Here is a 26,363-nt window from a genome sequence, read left to right as displayed (position 1 = left end):
AATAAAAAAAGACAGTGTGTGAGTTCCAGATGAAGCTTAACTGAGGATCTGTTCACAGTCATATCTTTCACTCTAGTGATGTTTTTAAAAGCTTCAGTTTCCTACCCCCGGGGTTTTATTGTTGTTGTTGACTGCGTTCACACTGCTGATGTGGTTGGTGCTGGCAAAGTGGTTGACATTGCCGATGTGGTTGGGACTGGGGATGTTGTTGGCCTGTCCGGCTGCAGTGGTTGGGGATGCTGTGCAGGCTCGTTCCCGCTCCAGGAGACCCAGAGAGAGCAGGCAGAGGTCGGGCTTGTTTCCCAGGTTGACGAGGCACGGGTTGGGGTTGTTGGTCTCGGCTGATCCCTGCTTGTCTGACGCCGCCTCCTCGTCGCTGTCTATGCTGCGGCTCAACAGCTGCTCATTCTCTGACGATGCGTCATTTTCACTGCACACACAAACACACACATATTTCAATATATTTTCATGTGCATACACTCACTGGTATCCCATAAAACAGTGGTTCCCAACTGGTTCAGCCACAGGGTCCAGATTTCTCCTTAGTCAGTAGTTTGAGGTCCACACAGTTTATTACATTCATACTTGCGTTTGGCCATGACATTGAGCTAGTTTGCTGTCTTAGTCAAGTAGCTGTCTGTTAGTCACTCATTCTACAGCACAGCACAAGCTCTGTGCTGGAAATTCACTGTACTTAAAAATTTAGTGTTTTTTTGTTTTACAAACTTGGCACATTTATGAGTCACTTACAGTCAATTCAGAGTGGGCCCACAATCTACTTCTGGACCACAACCTACCAGTTGGGAACCACTGCCATACACTTTAGATATGTATGATTTTCCATTGATTAGCTCAAGCTCCTAGACAGCACCTAGTAATCGCCCAATGGCAACCTTTGGGGCTGAAAAATGAAGCCAACATGGAAGTGTCAAAAACTGCAGTTCCTCTATTGGCCACTTGAGGCTGGCTCCAGAGGCCAGTAAATCCCCATAGACCCCCATGTTAAAATGCCCAACATGGTCACTTCTAGCTCCAAAAATCCAAGATGGTGACAGGCAAAATGTCGAACTCAAGGCCACAAACCAGTGGATGATGTCATGGTAGCTACGTCCATTCTTTTTACATTCATTCACTTTCTGAAACCACTTATCCTGTTACGGGCTGCGGGGGGGGCTGGAGCCTATCCCAGCTGACATTAGGCGAGAGGCAGGGTACACCCTGGACAGGTCGCCAAAATATCGCAGGGCTGACACATAAAGACAGACAACCATTCACACTCACATTCACACCTACGGACAATTTAGAGTCACCAGTTAACTTGCATGACTTTGGTTTGTGGGAGGAAGCCGGAGCACCTGGAGAAAACCCACTCCACACACGTTGTTTCCCTGTGTTCCCACATTGTATTTTTAGCTAAAGTAACCCCATAGCTGGCTGTAGCTTCATATTTGCCGCTCAGACAAGATAATAAAGTGAATGATTATTTCCCAAGCTTCAACGATAACTGAACATTATAACCTTAATGAAGGTAAGGGTCCTTGCAGGCTTGTTGTACTGGATTGCATTAGTTTTAGCTATGTGTGTGTATATTCCTTTGAACATCTCTTCCCTCACACTCTGTTGCTTTGCACTCTCATATATCTGCGCAAATGCACTATTTCTGTTTCAGGTAATCAAAATAACTCTGCAGTACATGCAGTTTTTCTGTCCCACCGCATAATGAAATGGTGTGAGTGACAGCTAATGCACACAGGATGACTCTGTGTCTTTGCAAACTTAAAGAAACTTTGACACATGAAAATGAAGCGGAGAAGAATGCTGTTATTGTTGTTGCCATAGCTGCTGATGTTCCTAAGCTGTTCCTGTGATTGACTGAAATAGCCCTGCGTTTTACAACATGATACCATGTAATATCATTTGATTACCCGTCCTCTTCCTCCCTATGCCGGCTCTGGATTTTCTCCCGAAAGCACCTTGTTGACAGAGATGCTCACAGAATGCCATTGTTTCAGAGTCCCACGCTCTTCTCCTGAACGCACACACACAAGATGGCATTGTTTCCTGGACATCTAACACCCACTCTGGCAGCTAAAGCAGTGAGTTAGCACATCCTCTGGCATGCTGCTATACCACACTGTTTACTGTGTGTGTGTGTGTGTGTGTGTGTGTGTGTGTGTGTGTGTGTGTGCATGCCCCCCCTCCATATATTGGAACAGTGAATCAATCTAAGCATGTTCACTACGGGCACTGTAACATTTGAGCACAATGGCTCACTGTAGGTTCGTGTGCAGCACTGTATGCTATCATGTATTCCCACACTTCCCTCCGCGCACTCGCCACCAGCTCCGATAAAGCGGCATTGTCTGTACATGAAGGATGAGATGTATGCAGAAAGACGAAGGTGAGAAAACTGATGTTCTTTTGTTGTCTGCCAGGACGTGCTTTCACCTGGTGGTTGGTTTTAGGCGAAGCTTGGAATAAATACCCCTATCCATGTCGACACCTACCCCCTCTGCCCTTCTCAGTGTTTGCTAGGCTTCAGGGCTCATCTAAGCTACCTCACCCACCACCACCACCCCCCAAACCCACCTCTCTGCCTGCTCCAAAGCCACATAATGACTCTCTGCTTCATTAAAAACAAAAAACCCTCAACTTGCTTTCTACATGCCTTACACACACACACACACACACACACACACATTTACGTAGACAAAAAAACAGGCCAGCAGCAATGATACTACTACTGCAGTGACTTGTTCTGTGGTGGCTTAATTATGGGCAGACACTGAAAAAATAATAAAAGGTTCTTTCTGTTGTGTCTTTGTGACGCCACGTACAAATGCACACACACACACACACACACACAAAGATAAGAACACAGTGGTGTATATAAGTGGTGAATATAAAATACTCTATGTTTCCCATACATTCAGTACATACAGTTCTGAAGCATAATACACACACACATTTGAATAAGCACAAAATGGTGTATAAATACAGTTATTATAGAGAGACACACATACCCTAAGGTTTATATAATTCATAAACATACATACACATCCAATTTGAGATTTTTTTATGGTGGATTAAGATGCCGGTGAATGAAAGGCGCTAGTGTTGGTGCTGAGAGCAATAAATGGTGGAGTAGTACGGACTACCAATAACAATAACATCAGAATATGGAGAACATCATAATATAGAGTTAGAGCTCTAAACATAATGGCCGTTCTACCTTTGGTGTGTAAATCCTTTTCAAACCTCAGTAGATATACTAAAACGAAGTTGGTGTCCAAGCTCAAGTAGAAAACATTTGTCCGATTTGTTAACCCTTTAGTCCATTTCGATCATTTCAAGGACAGACGTGTTTAGATTTCAATAGGAAGCTTGTTTTGTGCCCTGAATGTTTTGTGCACTCAGTATTGCTTAGCTTGATATCAGTTTGTCTGCTTTAGTTTGTTCAACTGAGGAGTATCGATGTGGTGAAGTTCCTTGTGAATCTAGCGTGTCACTCACCTTTTCACCGTCTTCTGGGGAGCAGCTTTTAGTTTGTCGAACTCATCTTTCTCTGAGTAGATCACCACGTTGTCTAAGGGAGAAAAACAGAGGATACAGATGTTTATACGTGATTTTTTTTCTCACAAATACATAAAACACAGAGAGAAAAGTCAGTAGTAATAACACTGCAAATACAGTAAAATCTTACATGATGTTGGTTACCTGCCGTTGTTTCATATGTGACAAGAATGCCATGTTACACTCAAACATCTCCAAAGGTCTCTTGGGTGTGTGTTGATTTAATGCAAGACTCACATTTTTGCTGACAATGGCAATAACCACAGAATGGCAAGAATTTCTCTTCATATCTCATATATTATTCCCTCTTTTAAAAGTGACATATTTTCACTGTGACTGTTAACAAATGCACACAAATCATTTTGGTACATGTCAAAGTCATTTTTATCTTGGTGGGTTATAGTCATAGACTTTAAAGAAAAATGGATGTTGCCACCATTACATGACCATATTTAGATGAGAGGGAGCTGTGGAGGACCAAGGGTTGGATCTGACTCATATACTCTGACGATGCCTTGCAGACAGCTTGTTATTGAAAGCGACTCCCCCCTAATTATGCATAACTTTAAGCCTTAGTTAAATTTAAACAGATCAGTTATATAAAAACTCACCCCCCAAACAGTTGTCATGAGTGGGATATTTGCAATGGAGACCGAATTGTTATTTGTACCAGGCTGTAAACTTGTTTATTTCTGCTGTAAAGTTGGGTATTTTAACACAAGGGTCTATGAGCCTGTTTACACCTGGTATTAACAAGCATTTCGATGATCTGAACACCAGTGGATAGCCGAGACACATCTCAGTTCAGACCTGTGTCTATCAAGTGTCTCCAGCTGACCACTTGTGTTCAGATTTCATTACTGCCTATGTCACTTTTGCTGGAGGGTCAAAGGGCCTCATAAACAGTTATTACGTCCACTCTCTCCATAGCTGTTCACTAGTCACATTAGCAGTTGTGTCGGTACAGCTGGAGAACTCGCTGTTAGCAGAATTCAAAATGTCTCCTTCCATAGATGGTCACGCAACACTGCATTCAACTCATTGTATAAAGTTATAGAGCATTAACATGCTGCCATCAAAACAACCACCATGATGCATCAGGATACTTTAGCATTTACACTGCAAAAGATATGCAGTCAAATGCCTCCCAGACCACTTTGGCAAATGGTTTGAATGATCAAATCACAATGGGTCTTTGTGGTCAATTACATCTGTATTTAGTGCTTTCCACTTGAGATCGGATCACCCAAGATGCATGTTAATACCAGGTGTAAACAGGCTGTAAGGGAATCAACTCCCTCTTGGAGCCAGCCTCAGGTGGCCATTAGAGGAACTGCGGTTTTTTCGAACTTCCATGTTGGATTAATTTTTCAGCCCCAGAGATTTCCGTGTGGTTACTGTACAGTGCAAATTAAAGATCTAAAATTAAGAAAAGATCTCTCTTTGTGGGCTTTTGTTTTTTACTGCAAAGTAAGGCCAGATTAAACCTACCAACCCTTTTGGTAATAATTGTTGGCATGAGTTGAAGTACCCTAAAGAGAAAAGGTCCCTGAGGCTAAAAGGATGTATACCACGAACAGAGTAACTGCAGCTTAAGGGATGTATAAAATGATTACCATGACTATTATGTGAAATTACACTTACATCATGGATACTGATGGGGATAGACAGCGTAATGAGTGAATACCTAAGTGGAACAAATGCTGTGTGTGCGTGTGTGTGTATGAGAGAGTGTGTGTGTGTGTGTGTGTGTGTGAATTTAAGCGTCTGTGTCTTTCATCTCACAGCCTTATTAACTCAGTGTCTACATGAGTGACAGCTAGCTCCGGTAGAGCTCCAAGCAATGGGCTTCTCTCCCACGTACACACACACAAACACACACACGCGCACACACGCACACTCATTGTAACCGCACAGTAAGTAACAATGCAGGCATTTATTTTTTTAATCACACTATAACTACTTAATCGTGTTTTTTTTTAGCTATTACATGATTAAGTCCACTACCTTGTTGTACCACAAAATGTGTCCGTGGCTGCAGATACAGTGTGTGTGTGTGTGTGTGCGTGTGTGCATCCACACCACATGTAAGTGGTTAGTCAGTCAGTCTGTGAGTGAAATTGAACAGAGCATCATTGTCAGGAGAAATGGCGCCTAAAGCAACGTATGGCTTTAGCTTTGGAAGCTTCACATTCCACCATGATGTACTCATCATACTGCAGGTCTGTCAGTACACACACACACACACACACACACACACACACACACACACACACACACAAGCACACACTTGCATTTGCATATATTATGCTACATGCTACATAAATAAGCGCATACATATGCGACAGAGCAAACACTATTAACATTTAGATGGGATTGGGTTTATTTGATTACATATTTAGTATAGCTGTAATCAGCGTTGCATTGGTTGTTGGAGGGCAGATCTTTACATGAAGTGAGAGTTCAAGTGTCTCATAATTCATACACACATGCTGCTCCAGAGACTCTTCTGCTTGACCATAACACAATTCTGAAGGAAACCCAGGATATGCAATTTACAGCTTCAATAAAATCAAAAATATATATATCAACGAAATGCAGAGCACTACAGGAGTGTCTTGGATATACCTTTGCAGATATAAGCGTGTCCACTGATAACATAGCGTTTAGGTTTGAAGAATAATTTAGACATAATCGATGGTATAGAGGTAAAATTACACAGTGTTGCTCCAATCACTGCTGGGTGGTATCTGTGCTGCAACTGACTGTTAAGTAAATTGTGTGCTGTGTCACTGTGACTCTTGCGGAGTAATTTTATAGTCGTTAAAGCGGAGGGTGGCAAAAAAACAAACAAAAAAAACCCAACCTAATTATAGTTTGTTTTGTTACTGCAATCATGATGCTTTGTGTGTCTTTGTGAAGTTGGGAGTGTTTCAAAGTTTAAACTGCATCTGTTATTGAGTATAGATTTTGTAGGCTCTCTTTTCGGAACTGTGCAATGTGCGAGAGAAGTTTATGGAAGCATGGAAATGATCAGATTGTGACCGTTGGCCTGTTTATTTTTACAGATATGAAAACACTGAGAACGCTGGAGAGGGAAGGACAGATGGTCTGCACATAAACAGTCACTGGGTTATTGTATGCTCGTGCTCTGCTTTGTTTCTGCAATTTATTTCTACTTTTTAAATTACAAAAGAAACATCTACCTACACAGTAACAACAGCTACTTTTATTCTCAAGCAGTGCTGGCTTTTACTGCCTGACCTTAGTTTAATAATGTCTAACTATTTTAATGTGTAGTCCTCTTAATGATGCCTATTGGCACTATTGCTTCACTCAGTGATGTCCTCACCTGCTCACTAGTATGCTACTTATTAAACAGATTCTTGTAGTATTACATTTATGTGCAGTTAAATACCATCACTTGTTTGTTATAAACTTGGATCCAAGCTCTTGTCCCGGTGGCCATGTTTATGAAAACAAATGTGGATAATGTTAGAATCGTGTATACAAGGATATAAATCACAAAATTACTCGTGTTTCATGAACACATCCAATCTGGTACACAATCAAAACCAGGAAAAGCCTCATAACCAGGATACTAGTGTGCATGTAAGACTCCTAATTATTAAGCTAGAATACAGATGGGAGTTAAGTCAGTTCATGAAAGACACCAAACAGGAAGCCATTAAGAAGCTTAAATGCTGCGTGAGCTCATTAATTGTTAAATGTGAGTGTATGGATGTGTGTTTCATGTCTCACCAGGGACATCTTTCTTGTCTTCCTGTTTGTTGGTCTGAGCTTCCACTGCCTTCACAACTTGTCCAGAACAACATGCTGCAGACACACACACACACACACATTAGAAACATTATAAACCACTAATATCAACCCTTAACAGAAGATGTGTGTTTTTGTGAGCCTGTCTGTCTGTCTCACCCTGGCCACTCGGTTTGGCCTTCAGGATATAAAACATGATGATGAGGACAATGGCGATGGCCATGATGAAAATGGTCGACATGGCGATAATGAGAGCCGTTGCTAGGTGACCTTGTCCGGTGGGATCTGAAACATGGAGACAATGATGTAATGTAATGTTAATGAATAGTGTGTGTGTGTGTGTGTGTGTGTGTGTGTGTGTGTGTGTGTGTTTAAAATATAAAAATAGAAACAATGGATGGTAGCAGATAGGGATGCACAGGTCTGATACTTATATCGGATATCTGAGCAGATACTGAATCAAAGAGCTGGATGGGGTATCAATGGAGCCAATCTATTCAATTCAATGTTTATTTCTGTTTTACAAAGTGAGAAAAGTGATGCTCAAGTCAAGCCTGATGTTGCCTTACGCATAAATGAATGATCTCAGTCACTTCCACACAGTGAGGCATACAGCTTATCCATTAAACACTGGTATCTGATCAATATATGGAATCAGCCAAAATCTAGCCTGAAAAACTCGGATAGGTGCATCCCTAGTAATAGAGAGGTAAGGGTTGTCTGTATATTTCTGTGTGGGTATTTGCACATACCTTTATGTAGATGAGGGAACACAGTAGTGCTGCCAGGGTCGATCACAGGTTTTTCTTTTGACCCGCCTGTTGTCCTGCCTGTGAAACACACACATACATGCAGACACATACAGTCAATCCTTTGTCATTAATTGTGGATAAGCGTAAACAAAGTGCTGCGATGGCGTTTTTTGTAGGCTGATGCCAACGGTAGCATCACCCTGGTTCCCTTGTCAAAAATCCACTTTTCCATTGGATTTTAGATTATTGCCAAAAAATAAGCTCAATGACAAACAAAAATTTATAATACTTACAAGTTTTGTTAAGCAAGCTAATCTTCACAAACTAACAACACTTTTATGATTTTTGAAGCATAAATGCAATCGCTAGAAGTAAGAAGCTAACGTTGGGCTATAAAAAAAAATCACGGCTTAACGCTGCCACTATAATGAGGCTGTAAAGCTGAGTTCAAGGTGATGACGTTCTGTAGTAGATTTAGCCACTTGTTAGCAACTGCCTTTTTAAGACACTTAAGGCTTTGAAATTCACAGTGGGGTAATTACTGATGTATTTTATGTTGTAGAACAAAATGTGAAAGTCTCTTAAGCCTGTGTTCACCACAGACCTTAGTTTAGGCATCTAAACAGAAGCCCATTGAAAAAATCCATTGACTTTGAGACGAGGGAACCGAGAGTGCAAAAATGCTAACTAGTTTCTGGGTTTTATGGCTCATTCCTGGACCACAGGAATGTGCAATCGCAGGGCAACTACAGTATAATCCGTCGCATTTATTCTTATCTTAAAATTTCACTGCGAAACTCGTCTTGCAGCCTTACCAACACAGGCATAAGATACATCAAAAAGTGCGGAAAATTTGGGAATGGTGTGTTATGACTTCTCTCATAGATTCACCAAGCGATTTTTTACGAAAATCACAAAAAAAAAAAAAAAAAAACTTCAAATTTCCCATTGATAGTGACTGGAAATTATCGAGAAATCGACGTAAACAGAGAAAAACGCTAAAATCGCGCCTACTTGAGGCCACACCAAGTTGCCAAACTTTGACATAGAAAACCGATTCAAAGTTTAAACAGCTCATGAGATTCTGGACTTTATTGGGCTAAAACGGTTTAATATGTATATGTAATACATGTAGTATGCAGCACTTGTAGCAGGCAGTACATATAGTAAATGTGTACATGTACTTAGTACTTGGTGGCGGTAGCAGGCACCCGTCAAAATTTCTTGTGAAATTTTCTAGTTTGTCTTATTGTTTGTTCATATATTCATTACAAGCAAAACCTTAGCTACTATCAGAGGGCTAACACACATAGTTTAACATTTTGGGGAAATATGCTTAATAACTTCCTGCCAAGAGTAAGATGAGAAGATAACTCTCATATCTTTAAAGTTAAATGTACCACCAGGAGCTGCTTAGCCTAGCTTAGCTTAGCACAAAGACTGTAACCAAGGGGAAACAGCTACCCTCTGCATAAAGTACAGAATAAAGAAACAAGATATAACATGTAAATTTCTGATCTTTAGTCAGCAGATTTTGTTACCTTAGGATGGTGCTAAGCTAGCAGTGTCCCCCTGTTTCCAGTCTTTGTGCTAAGCTAAGATAACCAGATGCTGGCTGTACTACCATACACACATGGCCGTTAAATCAATCTTCTCATTCAAATTTAAAAATAATTAGCGTATTTCCCAAAATGTCAAACTATTCCTTTAAAGTTAGATTAATGATGCACCACTTTCTTTCAAAGATAATGCAATTTTTCAGATTGGCCGAAGGAGAAAGAACCAGAAATACTGATCGCCTTAAATATTTGTCACTGACAGAGGCAACATGACATCTGTCACTGGTTATGGCATGTTAGCGTTGGCGTTGCATTTTATTGACTCCCCCCCCAACAGTGTTCCATGACATCATTTTGCAAGCAGTAACACTTCACAAAAGCAAACGATCTGCACTAACAGCAGCCTGTCCTAAACTTTACCTCTCTCAGGCCTTCTCTTGCCACAGTCAACAAACAGTTGTATTGGGAAGCGTGGATACAGGGAGGATTGCTCTCATGCCAGATTTCTTTTTCTCTCTGATCACTTTCCATCGCTACCACCACCCCCCCCCCCTCCCCCCCTTCTTCCCATCTGTCTCTTTTTCTGGATTATTCATCGACTGTGTTTCCTCTTTCCTAATGGAGCTGTAAACTCCTGGCAGCTCATAAATCAGCTCTTTTAATCAGTCTTTTATTTCACCAAGTTAATACACTGTAGACCTCTTTGGCATGTGCCCTGCTGCTTCCCGTGGTCTCATAGCCTCGTGTCATCACACACACACACACACACACACACACATGCACACACACATCAGTGCCCTGTGGCTGCAGACATTAACTCGGGGTATGTGTTTACACTCTGGATAAGGATATGAGCCTGAACTGGAATTCTGTTTAGTGTCTTGTGGTTTCATCTCTTAATCATGTCTTGCAGGCTGAACTCACACTGCAAAATGATAATTCTGCAGGGCAATCTGGGTACTGAGGTCCAAACAAACTGAGAGGAGCAGAATTACAGAGCAGGGGAGATATAAAAAAAAAAAAAATCAAAGCATTTTTGTTTGAGGTAAGAATTATGAGCAGGGATGAGGCAAAGGTTAGCTTATGATAAACACTCCTGTGTGAAAATGTGATATCAAGCCACACACAGAGGCAAAATGAGATTAAAAATGTGTGTTTACACTTGGTACACTTTATGATTTCTGTTAATAGTGACTTAAGCATTTATGTGTGTTGGTGCCCATTTAGAAAATGGCAGTAAAAGTCAATACAATCAAAAGGTGAAGGTGAAGACTGAGTGACAGACTCTTAACGTCTGCCTGCCAAAAAGTAGCATCAGCGCAGGCACTAACATGCTAATCATCTCTCTTTCTCATACCCACTGAAGTTTTAATTATCACACACACAGAGCAAGGCAGGAGCCAGGGTAATTTACAGATTACATGGCGAGTGTCAGCCTGCCTTCACCCTGAGCAAGTAGAACTCCCAGCTTTCAGCTCCTTCTTTTATTTACTGTTAGGGGGGGGGTGCATTATTTTTATGTTCTCATCTAAAGAGGATTTAATTAAAATGTACCACAGCTTGACTTAACACACAGGGAGAAGTGGAGAATGCTCTCTGTGATTTTATCTTTTATCCAGATTAATCGAACATGTTACAGAAAGCTGTACTGCACTTACGCTTTGCTGAAGAATTTAAAATTAGAATTGTTTTCATACTATTATTTGTCTATTTCGCATCTCCTTATTATTAATTGATATAATACACACAATAGCATTTACACCTTTGTCCAGTTGATTAAAGGCTATAATTTGTCAGGCCACTTCATGAGATTAGGTTCTTAAGCAGGCATTAATGGCCAAAAAGTAAGTAATGAATGGTTAAAATATTAAAATGTAAAGTTGGACCTTTTGGGAAATTCTCTTGATTGCTTTCTTGCTGAAAATGCACCCAATTTGGATGTTATTACCCCATTAAATGGCTGTTATCCATGATTTTTAGTCTTATAGATGTAGGTTTGAAGGGGCCTGTCACACCTACTATTAGGTTCAGAGGCCATTATCAGCCCATTAAATGGCTGTTTGCAAATCCAATGTTATGAAATGGTTGCAGTTTTGTTAGGTTTCATTTGTGTAAGGTTGAGGCACAAAAATTAAGTGGTTACATCTAGGAAAACATATCGTTAACGGTTAAAATGCTGCTCTCCTGGGTGAAAGTCCTGTGTTTGTTTGACCAATCCACCACCTTTCCCACCCATCACTGTCTTTCATGCTCTTTATACTACATCACCTGACTTTCTCCTTTGCCCCTGTCATAATTATTAGGGCCACAAGAGGTCGTCAAAAAGCAATAAACATAAACCACCATTTAATGGCTTGATAATGGTCTTCTAAACCATTAGGTGTGGTGTGGCAGGCCCCTTCTAACCCATTTCTGTAGTGCTTATAACTACTGATAACAGCCAAACCAACTGGAGAATTAGACCAGAGGGTTGATGCCGATCTCATGTCTGTATGCTAAACATGAAACTAAAGTTGGCAGGTTAAGTTAGCTTAGCTTAGCATAATGGCTGGAAGCAGGGGGACACAGCTAGTCTGGCTCCATCCAATGGTTTTCAGTATTTTTGCTAAACTAAGCTCATCCAGCTGCTGGCTAGAGCCCTCTCATTTAGCTGTCATCCAACTACCATATGCCTTTAAAACAAGAAACCCGAATGTTGAAATTAACAGAACAATAAAACTGCAATAAATAAGTTTGAATCTGCATATAAGACGAAGTTACTTGCCACACTAGTTATGTTACATCATTCTGTATCTTTTATTTGCACTTTTTCACAGCATCATTCAATCACTCATTTCCATGCCTGGGAGAAACAATTAGGGTGCTGTTGAAAAGCAAGTGTTTATTCGTACACACTCACACACACACATTATCCTGCGCCTACTTCACACCCTCTCCTCTGCAGGCCCAGGCTGCTTTTTGGGGTTTTCGTCTTTCAAAACACAGTCATTAAATATGACACAATAACAGTACCATTAATTTCCGACCTCTTGAATTACACTCAAAGGGGGTTTTAAGCAATTATGGGCCCATAAATATTATTTCCATAGCAGTATGTATCAGTAAGTCTCTCATTTTTTGATCAATGTGATCTATTTGTCACATGTGGGCAAACCCACAGAGGGCACAGCAGGACGGTAAGGATATCCGCCTCCAGCTCTGCACCAAGTACTGAAAATGACTTGAAATGTGAAATGACATTGACAGTCTATTAATCTGACCACCACTGAGGGATAATTTTCAATTATTGTGACAAAAATTAAAATTTGAGCCTGATTTTCAAACTAAATGGTTTGATAAAATGGACGTTTTTTGGCCATGAAGAACATTATCTACAGTATGTAATTATATTCTAATGGACTAAGGTCTAATCTTCTCATTTTTCATGCTGTTTTGAACTACATCTGAGGCTATTTTATCTTTAAATGAGGACACAAGAGGACAATTGATTACATTTTGCATTTATCTTTCTCTCTTTTGCCTTAAAGATTTAAAAGTAAGTGTCAAACTAACTAACAAAGACGTAGTGGTGGTGCAAACACCTGGAAAGTAGACGACAGGAGGAGAAAGAGAAATAGTACATGTAAATGAAACTTTGCTTTGCATGATAAATAGTAATAGAGAGAGGTGATAATTTAAAACTGATTAATGTGACCTGAAAGTTATTAATGCCATTTGTAAAAAAAAAAAAAATTGTGGTGGGCTATTTGTAATCAAGTTTATACAAATTAACATTGGCGAGACAGCCTAAAGGAAACCCTGTGGTGACTGAAAGTGCATTCAAATTCAGCATTATAGAATGAAAAATGCTGTATAATAAAGTATAATGCTGAAACATTATTTTAATATTGTATTCTGACAAATCACAAAGGCTGGGTTGTAAACCTTTTTGCTCCCTGCAGCTTCATGAGGCTCAGCATCACACTTGCTTACATACTGTGTCATATGTTTGCAATATTCCTGCATGCATTACCACCTCTGTCCAATATGAAATCTGCAAAATATCAGAAACGTATTCTTTGCTTGACAACATTCACGCTCTGTGTTGCAAGTGTGAGGAAACATTTATGAACTGTGGAGGCTGATGGTGAATGGGAAACGGAAAAACGGAGACAACCTCTGGTAAATATTATCGTCCAGAGATGTGGTCGCAGCAACAGCTGGCGCCATGCACACACACACACACACAGAGATGCATGTACACACAGTGTCAGGTATGCAGGGTAATCAGTGAGGCAGTGAGGTTATGGATAAGCTGCCAAACACCCCTCAGGAGCCAGGAAAGCAGAGGTGCAGGAAGGGGAAGGTGGGGGTGTTCTACTCCTTTGTGTCCATAAGCAGAGCCCCGCTGACAGGGGAGGACAGTGACCAGAGGGTTTACGAGAACTCACCACAACCTCTGACCTTCGATTGTTCCTCGCAAACTAAACCTAGGCTTCAACATCTGCTTCTACGCAGCCTGTCGCCTTTTATTTCCTTTCATTTAGAGAGAAATCTTTAATGTTTGGTAGCTTTGAATCCGGCGGAAACCAGGTCTGTGTCTGGACAGAGAAAGCTGTGAAGATAAATGTTGAAAAAAGAAAAAAGGGGGGGGATTCATAGTTGAACGGAGAATAAAAGGTTTCTGGGACGAAAGGTTGGAAGCAAGCGGAAGGAAGGGGAGGGAGAAATTAAACAGTGAAGAGGTGGGTCTTACATTCTTTGGTGTTGCGTGGTGCATTCTGGCAGGAGTGGCAAACCATCCTATAAAGGTTCCTGGGTCTGTTTTCCAGCATGTAATACCTGGGAGACATAAAATACAAGAGTATAAACCATCAACTTGTTAGACTATATAATTAGGCTACAATAGAGCTGGTTAGGCCTAGTGGAGATAAACGATTACAAGGAAATGTGAACAGTTTAAAATAAAAACTGTTGTAAACTCTTAAAGCACACACAGCACAGCAGGTGTGTATAAGGTATGTGGCTTCCCTATACCTTCCTGACATACTCTGCCTACATGGTGCATAAGTATGGGCAAGCTGCTGGGGTGAAAAGTTTGCCTCAGTGAAGACATGTACATAATTGATGCCCTTAAGGCACCATGGATGGCTTGGTACGTATTACTGCCCTGAGTCATGAAGCGTCTATTAGAGTTAAGTCTGTGAATGACTGGTGGTGGTATTAAATCACTTAGGCTTGAGAACATGAGCAGAATTTCTATATGCGTGTAATGTATGCAGCGTGCAGGTAATTAGCTGATGCCTCCATATATCTGATAAAGTCAGAGAAACTGGTTCAGTCTTGTGCAAATGGACACTTGAGCTTCACGAGAGCAGGAGAATTCATTAGATGAGGAAACATCTGATTTAGCATTTCTACCATTAGTCACTGCATTTTAACAACTAATATACTAATTAACAGTTTATGAAAATGAGTAAACATTATCTGGTAATTTATGATGAAGAAATTAGCATTAATATTGCACTCTCTATCATTATTCTAAATTGCGTATCATGTGATAAAATCACACAGTCTGCCTGTCATTTATAGATGCTTTATATACCTTTGTCTAAAGTGGTATTAAACTCTTGCAAAGACTTATCAAACTATTTAGAGGATTGGAGGCAAAAGTGCCCGTGAGACAGTGAATTACTCATATATTATCTCTTACATTATATCAAGTAGTTATGGCCAAATGGTAATGATAAAAAAATGATTAAAAACCATAAGAACAGTGAGTGCTGTTGTGCATTCATGTAAAAAGTGGGCAAACTATTAACCTTGTGAGACGCACAATAGACCCATTTTTGTCTTTTTGGGGGGGTGGGGGACTATGGGTATATAGCAGGTCAACAGTATTTGCCAGATAGAAGTGGTTTACATCATCTGATAGCTGGAAAACAAAAGATTAATTTGAGATGCAGCTCAGCATGGTGTAATAAACACTGTGTAAGACATCTATTTAAACCTTTAAAGTTTAAAGCATAGGGGCTTTGAACATTACAATGGAAGCTAATGGTGCCCATTTCCATGCTCAATTATGTCTCATAAGGTGTTGCAGCAATCTTTGGTTGATACCATTTGTCATTGCCATTTGTTTGTCCAGAATCGATTAAAAATGGTCACAAATCCCTTCAAAATACCACATTTTGACAAAACATTTGGGAACATCATAGAAAAATCAATGCTGTGATTCGACATTGAAACTTCTGACATTTAAAGATTTCTTTAAGAATTGCATTTTTCTGTGATTGGATGGTGAGCACTTCTGTTCTGGAAACTAATGAGAACCCCCCTTATTGTCAAAATACCTGTGGCAGCCATTCGTCCTCTGAATGCCTGAGGTCTCTAGTTTGTGTTTGTAAAGTTTCATGAGGCTCTGATTATCCTAGTGGTCATACAGGTCATTGTATACAGAGATGTCTGTTTCCAAAAATGGTCTAACTACGATTAAATGGCTACTATTAAAACTGGGCTCACTGAATCTTGAAGAGTCTCAGCTTTCCAGTGATACCCAGTTTATGCAATATCAAGACTGTCTATGGACCCCAGTATGCAGAAATATTCAAATACAATAGATGAAACTGCATGGGACTAGCATAAAGTGGGTATGCCTGTAAAGTGAGACTCATGGGTACTACCCATAAAACCCACTTCATTCAGATATCTTGAAGTAAGACATTAAGGGACCCCTGCAAAAACGGCAACGCCGGTTTTTCACTCGCCAGAGTTTAGCCTAACTTTCAAGCATCATTTAACAATTCCCTCGGTCTTCTAGTTTCATATGATACCAGCATTATCATTTTATAACTCAGCCTGCTACAGCCTCTTAAAGACAGTGATGTCGACAGGAATCACCAACGGCCTGGCAGGTCTTCGAGGTTTAATTAATCAATAACAAATCATACAGATGACCTTTCTTCATCTTCACGAGCCCTTAAAAATATTACATATGCAAAACTGCAGCTAATATTTCAGAAATTTGTACTAGAAAAAATATTCTGGTCACACAAAGACAATGATTTACTGTTATGCATTATTAATACATCATTGATAATATATCATAGATAATAATAAAGTATTAAATTTCAAGTTCATGTGAGCTCATCGCTTAATGAAGGCTTGTAAACATTAATTATTTTAGAGTGTTTCTAAAGTTGCTTCCAGGGAAACCAGCAGATAAACATGTCTGTCACAACAGACTCTTTCTAGTTTTCCTCCAGGTCTTTTTCTCTGCTGAGATTCAGACTGTACCTGAACTTTATCGCCACTGTTCAGGCCTGTTCTGTTCTGCATCAGACAGGCATGGACACTGCTAACTGCAGCATACAACACCCACACATACAGTGCAGCACGTACAGTACAGACGCAGACACAGACATGACCAAACTCCTGAGCGAAAGCAAAAACATCCTGTAGAAGGAGACTGGGAGCCAAGAAAAGTAGAAGGCAGCAGGACACAGCATCCTGACTGATGACAGGAGGAGGAGAGTCATGAATCTCATATTTATGCCAAATTCCTTCATGACTTAATTATATACTGCTCACATTCAATCAACAGTTCATTGAGCAAACATTTATTTGTAAAATATATTACACCGCAGGAGATCCCAAACAGCCATTTAACATGTTGGACGCTGTAAGACGTTTCATGTTGACAAAGCAGGAGAGGCAAGAGAAGGAGTAATAGATGATGGGAAGGACGAGCGAGGAAGAGGAGGAGAGGACTGTCTGGTAATGGTTAAATGTCCCTGAGTGACTTAATATTTTTAAGTGACAGGGGTTGCATCCACAGCTGTCAAGTGCAAATGAAGAAGTTTAGGATTTAGAGCGTGTTTGCACACAGGGTGGTCCATCCATGTGAACTCCTACTGCACATGTGCCAAGATCTTAACAGTCATACTGTGTGAGACACAATACATGCCTGTCTCTGCTGTATATCTACAGTTTATATTCAGTATCTAGTCCAATTTATTTTACTGAATGTCATTCTCTGTCGTTATATTAAAAGCTGAAGGTGACACATGAAGTGGCATCTTTTGGCGGAATTCATTTATATTAGTAAGATAGTAAAAAGAACTTGTTAAAGGTGAATTTAAAAGCATCTGTCTGAAATGCCACTCTCTGCATTCATGTCAAACCCAAAGACACAATTTTGCCTTTCATAATTTGTCATTTACAAGCATCCTCTAATACTTTTAATGAGAATTCCTGTGGCAGAAGGTTTCCAGGAGATGCCAAATCAAGTCTGGTGCCATAACTTTTCCGGAATCTGCTAATTGCGTACAGTGCTGTCGGTGTGCACGTCAGAACGTGTTTGGCTGGTGACTTTCTGTGAAGCATGTAATCAGGACTCCTTATATGATTTTAAGCAATGCTCATATAACACTGTTGCAGAAATTAACTAATGTCAGGGTGCTTTTAAAAGTACCCTGTGGAACGTTTGACCACTATTGGCACCATCATATGCTGTATAAAATAATGGATGTAGCCACCGTGACATCACTCTGTAGTTTATGGAGTGCTGTTTTAAAGCCTCAAGCTTGGCATTTTGGCCGTTGCCATCTTGGTTTTTTGGAGCCAGTATTTACCATAGTTGGATGAGCGGGTGGCACTAACACTGACACTATCTTTAGCTGTGATAATATGGTTATCTATGGTTAACTGTGATGATACTAATATTAATACAAAGTTTTGATAAAAAATAAACAGGTCTAAAACCATAAAAACAAAATGTAATACCCCAAAAAGTGAATATTTGAAGATCTTTTAGGACAACCAAATGCTAAACGAGACTTTAATAGGAGACCAAAACGTCACAATTCACTTTAATGAACTGAAAACACACTGAAATACTGACAGCTATTTCTATGCCTATACTCTCTCAATTTGGGGTTACACCATACCTATGTTACCTAACCAGTGTTGTCACCGTGACAGCGAATTAACACTCAAAGTACCCACGCCTTTAAGTATGCCCAACTTTAAACCTTAATAACAATTTAAACAGGTGAGTTATATAAAAATTCACTATCTATTCATTCAATAGCTATAGAGATCAAGATCTAGGCCACACAGTGGTGCTGTGGTTAGTATTATTGCCTCCCAGCAACAGGGTTCCTGGTTCATACCCTGGGTGGGGAGTTTGGGTTTTTTCTGGGTGCTCCAGTTTCCTCCCACAATCCAAAGACATACACATCAGGTAAATTGGTGACTCTGAATTGCCTGTAGATGTGAATGTGAGCATGAATGGTTGTCTGTCTCTGTGTTATCCCTGCGATAGTCTGGCGACCTGTCCAGGGTGTACCCTGCCTCTTGCCCAGTGTCAGCTAGAAAAGGCTCCAGCCCCCCTACAACCCCCAACAGGTTAAGCTGTTACAAAAATGAATGAGACCAAAACCGTTTTATTACACCAGTACATAAAGATTTGTATTTCTGCTGTAATTGGGCTTTTAACATGGGTGTCTATGTAGATTGACCCGCTCTTGGAGCCAGCCTCAAGTGGCCATTAGAGGAACTGCAGTTTTTTGCACTTTTGTGTTGGTTTCATTTTTCAGCCCCAGAGGTTGCTGATTGCTTTTTATGAGTGGGTCCCTGTTGTGTTTCTACTTGTGCATGGCCACACATGCAAGAGATTGGATGCACATTACTGATAATGGTTTCACAATATTCCAGTGATCTACAGGTGGCAATAATGTGCTAAGAAATGTACCATCGTACCAGAAAAATGCAGAGAAGAAGATGACTGTTACAAGTAAATGTGGAAGGACATAATGCAAATTTGAAATTTTTGTTGTTTTGTTACAAAGGCTTTGCAGTTCTTTTAAGAAGAAGGAAATGCTTTCAATGGCATTTTCTTAGTAAATCTGGCCCTAATTGTAATGTAAAGAGGGACATCTTTCAGCAAGCTGCGTCAGATGTACTGTAGTTGTTTTTCAGTTCAGGACTGTGTAGGAAATGCTTGCTGGATTTTTGTTTTAAGATGCATTGCAGCAAAGGGGTTTTGAATCTTTTATGGAGGTTACTGTTATTTACCCTGGTAAACAAGGTCCACACTCGGCGTCGCTGTCCGGAGTACCCGCTACCCGAACAGTGGCTTTGTAGAAGGCGTCACAGTCTTTATGCCGTCTGCAGATCTCATACTTCCCTTTGGAATATTTCCCCTGTGGGCACGGCACACAGGCAAAGTCCTCATCCTTCACACCAAAGCCACAGGTCTGTAAAACACACACACATTCATATATTTGGTTAACACCTCCCTCCTAAAGTACATTAGATGCAATGTAATTTTAAATGAACTCAACGCCCCTCAGAGTAATGAGATGATTCACTGTGCTGTGGACACACACATTCGAAAAAAGCCCACCACACATACTCACACATCTGTTTTTATCCATGTCCTTAACAAATCTGGCATTACTGTTTTGAGATGACAAAAGAGAGATCTGATTGGTCACAGAGGTCCCTATGTGTGTGTTTGTTTATGTGTGTGAGTGTGTATGTGTGTGTACCCCATGCCTGGTAGTGTTTAAGATGACCAACTCATCATTCTGTCTTCTAGCATCAATCTCCTCCCATCTCCGCATGTTTAATTCCTCACAGTGGGGAGGCCAAACAACAGGCCACACACACACACATACAAAAACATACTCTCTTTTTTGCTCCCTCTCTTTCATCTTTCATTTCCCTCTTGCTTTCATCCATCTATTAAAACAAGCCTATGCCTCTTAGCTTTGGGCTACAGGAGAAATCTAATATTCCTTCCCTTCTGTGTGACGTCCGTAAGTCTCTGTGTGATTGTTTGATATAAAACTGCGCGGAGCTATCGGCAGGATCTTGTCGCTTTGGGTTAAAACTCCCTTTGGATCTTTTGCAAACACGATGGCCAGGGCTCTGCTTCTGTTCGTTCACTTAAAGCTGCTCCAATTGAACGCGTCTTTCCTTTCAAAGCAAATTTGTCGCCTCTTTGAATCTAGCATATCATAAATCTAAGAGGCGGGGAGGTGGAAAAAACCTAGAATTGACAACAAGGGAATTTTCTGGCTTTTTTTTTTTTTTTTTGCCTTTATTTTGAAAGTAGACAGTGACGGGAGAGAAAGGAAATGGGAGTGATGACATGCAATGAAGGTCCCAGGCAAAACTGAGCTGGGGAAGACTCGGTTTATGTTATGCATCTTAAACTGCCAGGCAACAAGGTCCCTAAAGGCAGCATGTCGTCAGCGTCAAGCAGCTTTCGCACATCACGTGAGCTAACTTACTACTTCATTCCCCAATTCTTTAATATGTCCTCACCTTGCCATCACTTTCATCACTCAATAAACATCAGGAAATCAGAACTAGAAGTCTGCCCCCAGTGTTTATGTTCATGTAGATTAGCATGAAAATATAATGCGACTACATCACACACAATCTGGATACAAGATGCACTTTGAAAGCGGCCTTGGATGTCGTCTGTGATGTCTGTGTGTGCATAAGTGTGTGAGCACATACTTTCTGAAGTCTCTGTTGTGAGGAGGAACCCTATGGTTATCCCATGATTAAAAGGGTGTCAAGAAAAACACACACACACACACACACACACATGCAGGGAAAGCTGAGGGGAACAAAATAACACACGAATTACAGACTGTGGCACCCAGAGGATCAGACAGGCAGGAGAAAGTGCAAAAGGGGCTCTCATCTCTCTGATTAAACTTCTTTCTTCTCTCATGTTTCTATCGTTCTCCAATGGCCAAATTACTCTTTATGACAGAGCCCTGTGCTTATCACACTGAGCTTCTCACTGCCGCCGCTGTCTCGGGCAGTGATTTTACAAGTTCTAACACAACACATTGTTGGGGATGCTTACGAGAGGCACTTGGTAGCTTAGTGAACACAAGGCAGGAAGAAAGGAAGGAAGGGGAAAAACAAATAAACACAGTTGAGACCGCTGTGAGATTCTTATAAACCGTAGCTTATGGAGCGACAAGGACAGATGATGGGATATAAAGTAAAGAAGAAAGGAAGGAAGGCTTTAGAGTGTTGTTGTTATTCCCAATTTAATGAAGGGTGAAACAACAGAGTTGAGTTTGTTGCTTTGTTATAAGCCCTGTTAGCAGGGTGGCTCTTGGATGTTCGGTCCACCACTTTGGTCCAGACTAAAGTACCTCAATATCTACGACATGGCTTGCAATGAAATTCTGTACAGATATTCATGGTCCCCAGAAGATTTCCCGACTTTGAATACCCTAAAACTTGTTCCTCTAGTGCCACCATGAGGTTGGCATTTGTTGTTTTGGCACTTGAACTGTAATAACATGGATGATGCCTACATTTTTCATGTGATGTCATCATCAGGTATGCCTTTTAATTTGTCCAATGCTTTGCTTTTTGACCAAATACCTGCAAAACTAGTGACATTCCCATTAACCCCAATCTCCGTCTGAGTACTGCGTAGCAGATACGCTCCCTTTCTAGTGAATAGCTTCATTTCCACACTGCGGACTACGGATTGTAAACTCTCAATTCTTTTAAAAATCACGTCACATCCTCTCGCACAAGTTGTCAGTCAGTGCGAGGGTCCGAGGAAAGATGGACGAGAAGAAACTCATAGTTGAAGTGGAAAACCATAGTATTTTGTATGACACCACACATCCTTTGAGACGTGGTGTGAAATTGCAGGGACTTTGGGAGTGAATGGTGCTTTTTATCGCGTGATTTCGCAGTTTCCACGCATGAGCTTACGGCTCGGCTACGCGGCGCTCCAGAAACGCGTTCAGTAGGTGAGGGTACGCGCCGTCGGTTGCTCCAGATCCGTGGCCCTGCGTAGCACGGCTCAGACGGATTATGTGGAAATTGGGGGTTAGCCTCAGCTGCACTTTATATTTAGTCCGAATTAGCAAAAGTTAGCATGCTAACAGGCTGACCCAAGATGGTTAAAATAGTAAACATTATACCTGCTAAGCATCAACTGTGAGCCATAGACTGTATATCAAGATAGATGACATGATAGCTCCCCAAAAGTGAAACCAAAACATCTTAAATGCCTCCTGCTGGTGTCATTTTAGTTAGTTCTTATCATGCGTTTGTTCATTTTTCTGATTAGCTTGGTTTAAATTAGTTATGTGATGCTGTTAAAAGTGGCTTTGACATCATGATTGCCAGCTTTGTCAGCCAATCTGTGTGCTCACAATCAGTGGTACTGCTTACGATGGGTCAGACAGGTATATGGATGGGAAGTTGGTGCTGCAGAGATCACTACAATGCAAACTCTGGCTCCAAATGGTGTTACCAGCACAAGATGGTAGCAGCTGTACCTGTGATACTTTGATTTCATTTTGTACTGAGGGAGGAAGTGGAAACAAGTATTTTCGTTTTGATAAACAGCCTATGCTATGAGCATGCTAGCGTGCCGATGTTAGCATAGCTGAAAGCAGCACTATTTCGGTTACTCAACTCAATTCGACTTTCCACATGTACCTTTCAAGAACCATAACCATAGCAAACCAATGAGATGAATTGAAACATTCATTGTATTAAGTTCTCCGTGTTTGCACCGGTTGATCCTGCTCTAATTTACCCCAGGTAAAACAAATATAAAGAAAGTCTGTGCTCTGCAAAAAGGAAAACTAAAATCTCGAGTATACTGCATCACCCGAATAAATTACAGTGCCTATAATTCATCCTGTTCACCCTTGAGTGCAGCTGTCTCTCCTAAGAGGGTGTGGCACCCGGGGTTGCCAACTGAAGCGTTTAACTTCGCTCTGTTTTCTTTGGCTGTCGGCAGACTGACTGACGGAGGGCAGAGGCACGATGTGACTACTGCAAGTCATTCACTGTAATGCATGCCTTCACACCAAAGTCAATGAGAGCAATAAACCAAAAGAAATTGTTCATTTGAATTTAGACACTCTTCACTGTGCAGCTATGTGGGCATTTGCGTGTGTGTATTGTGGGTGGTCTAAACAAAAATTGACACACAGGTTTATAAAGTCAGCTTTCGTGCTGTTTATCGATAGTGGGTGGTTATAATTTGATGTTGAATTAGCAGCTTTATCCCACTCCCGTCACCCAATTCAATGCAACAGCTGATTTTAAAATGCATGAAAAACCTACTTAATTGTAAAGACAACAAGGTTATGACCTAAATTTATGGTTTTCATGCGTGTGTGTGTGTTTGTGTCTCACCATGTGCGGCTCCTGTCCCGGCTGGCACTGAGGGCAGGCCTGGCAACTGTTACTGGTCTGATTGAAGAATTCGTACTCTCCACAGATGGAATGCTCTGCACTAGCAAACATACAACACACCTGGAGGGACGGAGATAAAGAGAAACAGAGAGAAACAGGCATAAAGAGTGAGATTTTTGCACTACATGTCAGTGACGTTTTGTATATGTGAAAAAGAAACATGCTACTGGCTCCATCAAGTACGAGAATTGTTTTTATACCCCCATTTTTTAATTAAATATTCTGTGTATGTGTATATATATATACATATATATATATATATAGATATAGATATATATAATTCTGTAATTTTGTTGTCCATAGTATAAAACATAACTACAAATCAAATAATATGTAAAAAAAAATTTATACATTTTTTTTAATTTCTGGTTTTCCATTTAATGTTTATATTTATAAGCTTTTTAAGCGATTACAACAAGATACGTTTGAGAGTTTTGTCCAAACCATTTCAATGCCTTTTCAGCAGAAACACTTAATCTGTAACTTAATTAAAAATGTCAGAAAAGACAAAACATCTAACACAAGTTCTTAGTGATGCCTTACATAATGGGCATCATTTGTTTTAATCGTCTCTCTTCTGGAAAGATCTAGAAAAACAAATTCAAGTTTTTTTAGTATTAAAAGATTTGACATAAATCCTCATTTTGTAATTGGGCACACCTCTGCAAAAGGATTTAAATACTGTATCAGGGACACTAAAATGTGAACCTCATGTGTTTCTTACATGTGGGAAGTCAGATCAAAATGATTTATACCCAACATTTCTTCAACAGCGGCAGAGATAATAACTGCGCTGAATGATGGCTGATTTATCTTGTAAAATCAACTTGCTACGAATCAACATCATCATTTTAATTTGCAAAAATCAAATCAAAAAAAAAAAAAAAAAAAAAATCACATCCCGTCCTCTTCATCGGTGTTACCCAGATTAGTGGAGATCATTGACAGCTGCGTGTGTGTGTGTGTACTGTGTGAGAGCGTTTGCACAATACTAGTATTTGCTTTTGTGTCTACGCACTGTATGTTTGTGTGTGTGTAAGTGTGTGTGGCATTGTGTCATTGTGGCTCACTGTAATAAGTAGCAGCTGGTATTTATAGGTTTACCAGCACACTTTGTTCTTTTCCAAACAAACTAACTGACTTTTAAAAAATCATCTGCAGTCCAGAAAATGATGGAGGCAAAGAACATGAGTGCATGACTAACTTTCTCCATCTTCTCTCTGTTGTTTTAATAACATCTCCCTCTCTTCTCCCTTCCCCATGACCATCTCATGACAGCAGACACAAGACACTGTTTGAGTAAATATACAAATGCACACTGCCTGTTTGTGTGTGTGTGTGTGTGTGTGTGTGTGTGTGTATCAGGGGTTTGTATGGAGCCCAATCATCTCACGCCAAGTAATCTGTTTGTAATTTATTCCAGATTCATAACAAACTGAATTTTACCTCACACACCTGATGTGCAGTTAGTGGAAATCAACACGCTGGTAGCAAAAAATTTGCACAACGTCCACTGCCATTCGTCTTTGTGAGTGTGCCACACATTTATGGGTCACTGTGGGTATTTAGCGAGCATTGTGTGCATACCCTTTCTCTGACAATGTGTGTAACTATGCACCGTGCAGCAATCTGTCTGGCTCTGAAGAAACTGCAATAATGATCTTCTCCACATTTTTCCACAGCTGGAAAAACAAACTTCCTGTCACACCAATATTTTCCTCGGGGCAATTATACACAGCCAGCGATCCCACAATGCTTTGGGAGGATTTTTTGTCAGCGCTTTAGAGAATTGGAGCGTCCACCTCTGCACATTCACACAGCATCCAGTGGGTCTTTATTGTTTTTCCTCGCAGTTTAATTTATGCTACAATTTGGCTGGAACGTAGTAACATTGTAAACAAGATGGAGTGTTTACCAAAACCAGTGGTGAAGGAGGTATTCAGATCCTTTTCTTCGGTAGTAAATACCACACTGTGGACATATTCTATTACAAATAAAAGTATTGTGCTGAAAGTGTTACTTTTTAGGAGAGTGTACTTAAAGTATCAAAAGTAAAAGTACTCAATGCAAAAAAAGCTCCCTATAATTTATTATATTATTAGACTATTATTGTATTATTACCTCCGCCAAGGACGTTTGTTTTCAGTTTGCTTGTTCGTGTGTTTGTCTGTTTGTCAACAAGATTATGGACAAACTACTGGTCCAATTTTCCATGAAACTTGGTGGAAGGTTGTAGCACGGGCCATGGAAGATCCCAGGGAACTGGTCACGGGACGGATACACAGATTATTTTTCACTTCTGATTGACATTGCGAGATGTTAGGGTAGGGTATTTGGGTATTTGGCCTTGGTGGAATAAATGCCATACATCTTAAAATCCAGTAGATGGTAGGAAAGTTTAGTAATGATGAAACATAGCAGTAATCCTCTGGGATAGCGTACACATGTAGTT

General features: G+C 40.4%; 1 protein-coding gene across 1 annotated transcript in view; it reads right to left on the bottom strand.

The window, feature by feature from the left end:
• Positions 1 to 26,363, bottom strand: part of edar (ectodysplasin A receptor) — a 46,900-nt gene that overhangs the window by 3,381 nt on the left and 17,156 nt on the right. Inside the window, exons 3-10 of the mRNA XM_050048837.1 lie at positions 23,852 to 23,971; positions 19,721 to 19,902; positions 14,400 to 14,485; positions 8,106 to 8,183; positions 7,513 to 7,638; positions 7,336 to 7,410; positions 3,514 to 3,586; positions 106 to 430 (exon numbers count right to left, since the gene is read on the bottom strand). Of these exons, the coding sequence (XP_049904794.1) occupies positions 106 to 430; positions 3,514 to 3,586; positions 7,336 to 7,410; positions 7,513 to 7,638; positions 8,106 to 8,183; positions 14,400 to 14,485; positions 19,721 to 19,902; positions 23,852 to 23,971 (1,065 nt within the window). The remainder of the gene's footprint in view (positions 1 to 105; positions 431 to 3,513; positions 3,587 to 7,335; positions 7,411 to 7,512; positions 7,639 to 8,105; positions 8,184 to 14,399; positions 14,486 to 19,720; positions 19,903 to 23,851; positions 23,972 to 26,363) is intronic.

Source organism: Epinephelus moara, chromosome 7 (assembly GCF_006386435.1).
Source record: "Epinephelus moara isolate mb chromosome 7, YSFRI_EMoa_1.0, whole genome shotgun sequence".
Lineage (NCBI taxonomy): Eukaryota > Metazoa > Chordata > Actinopteri > Perciformes > Serranidae > Epinephelus > Epinephelus moara.
The sequence above is the reverse complement of the archived record's forward strand: the minus strand, read 5'-3'. Positions and strand labels throughout refer to the sequence as shown.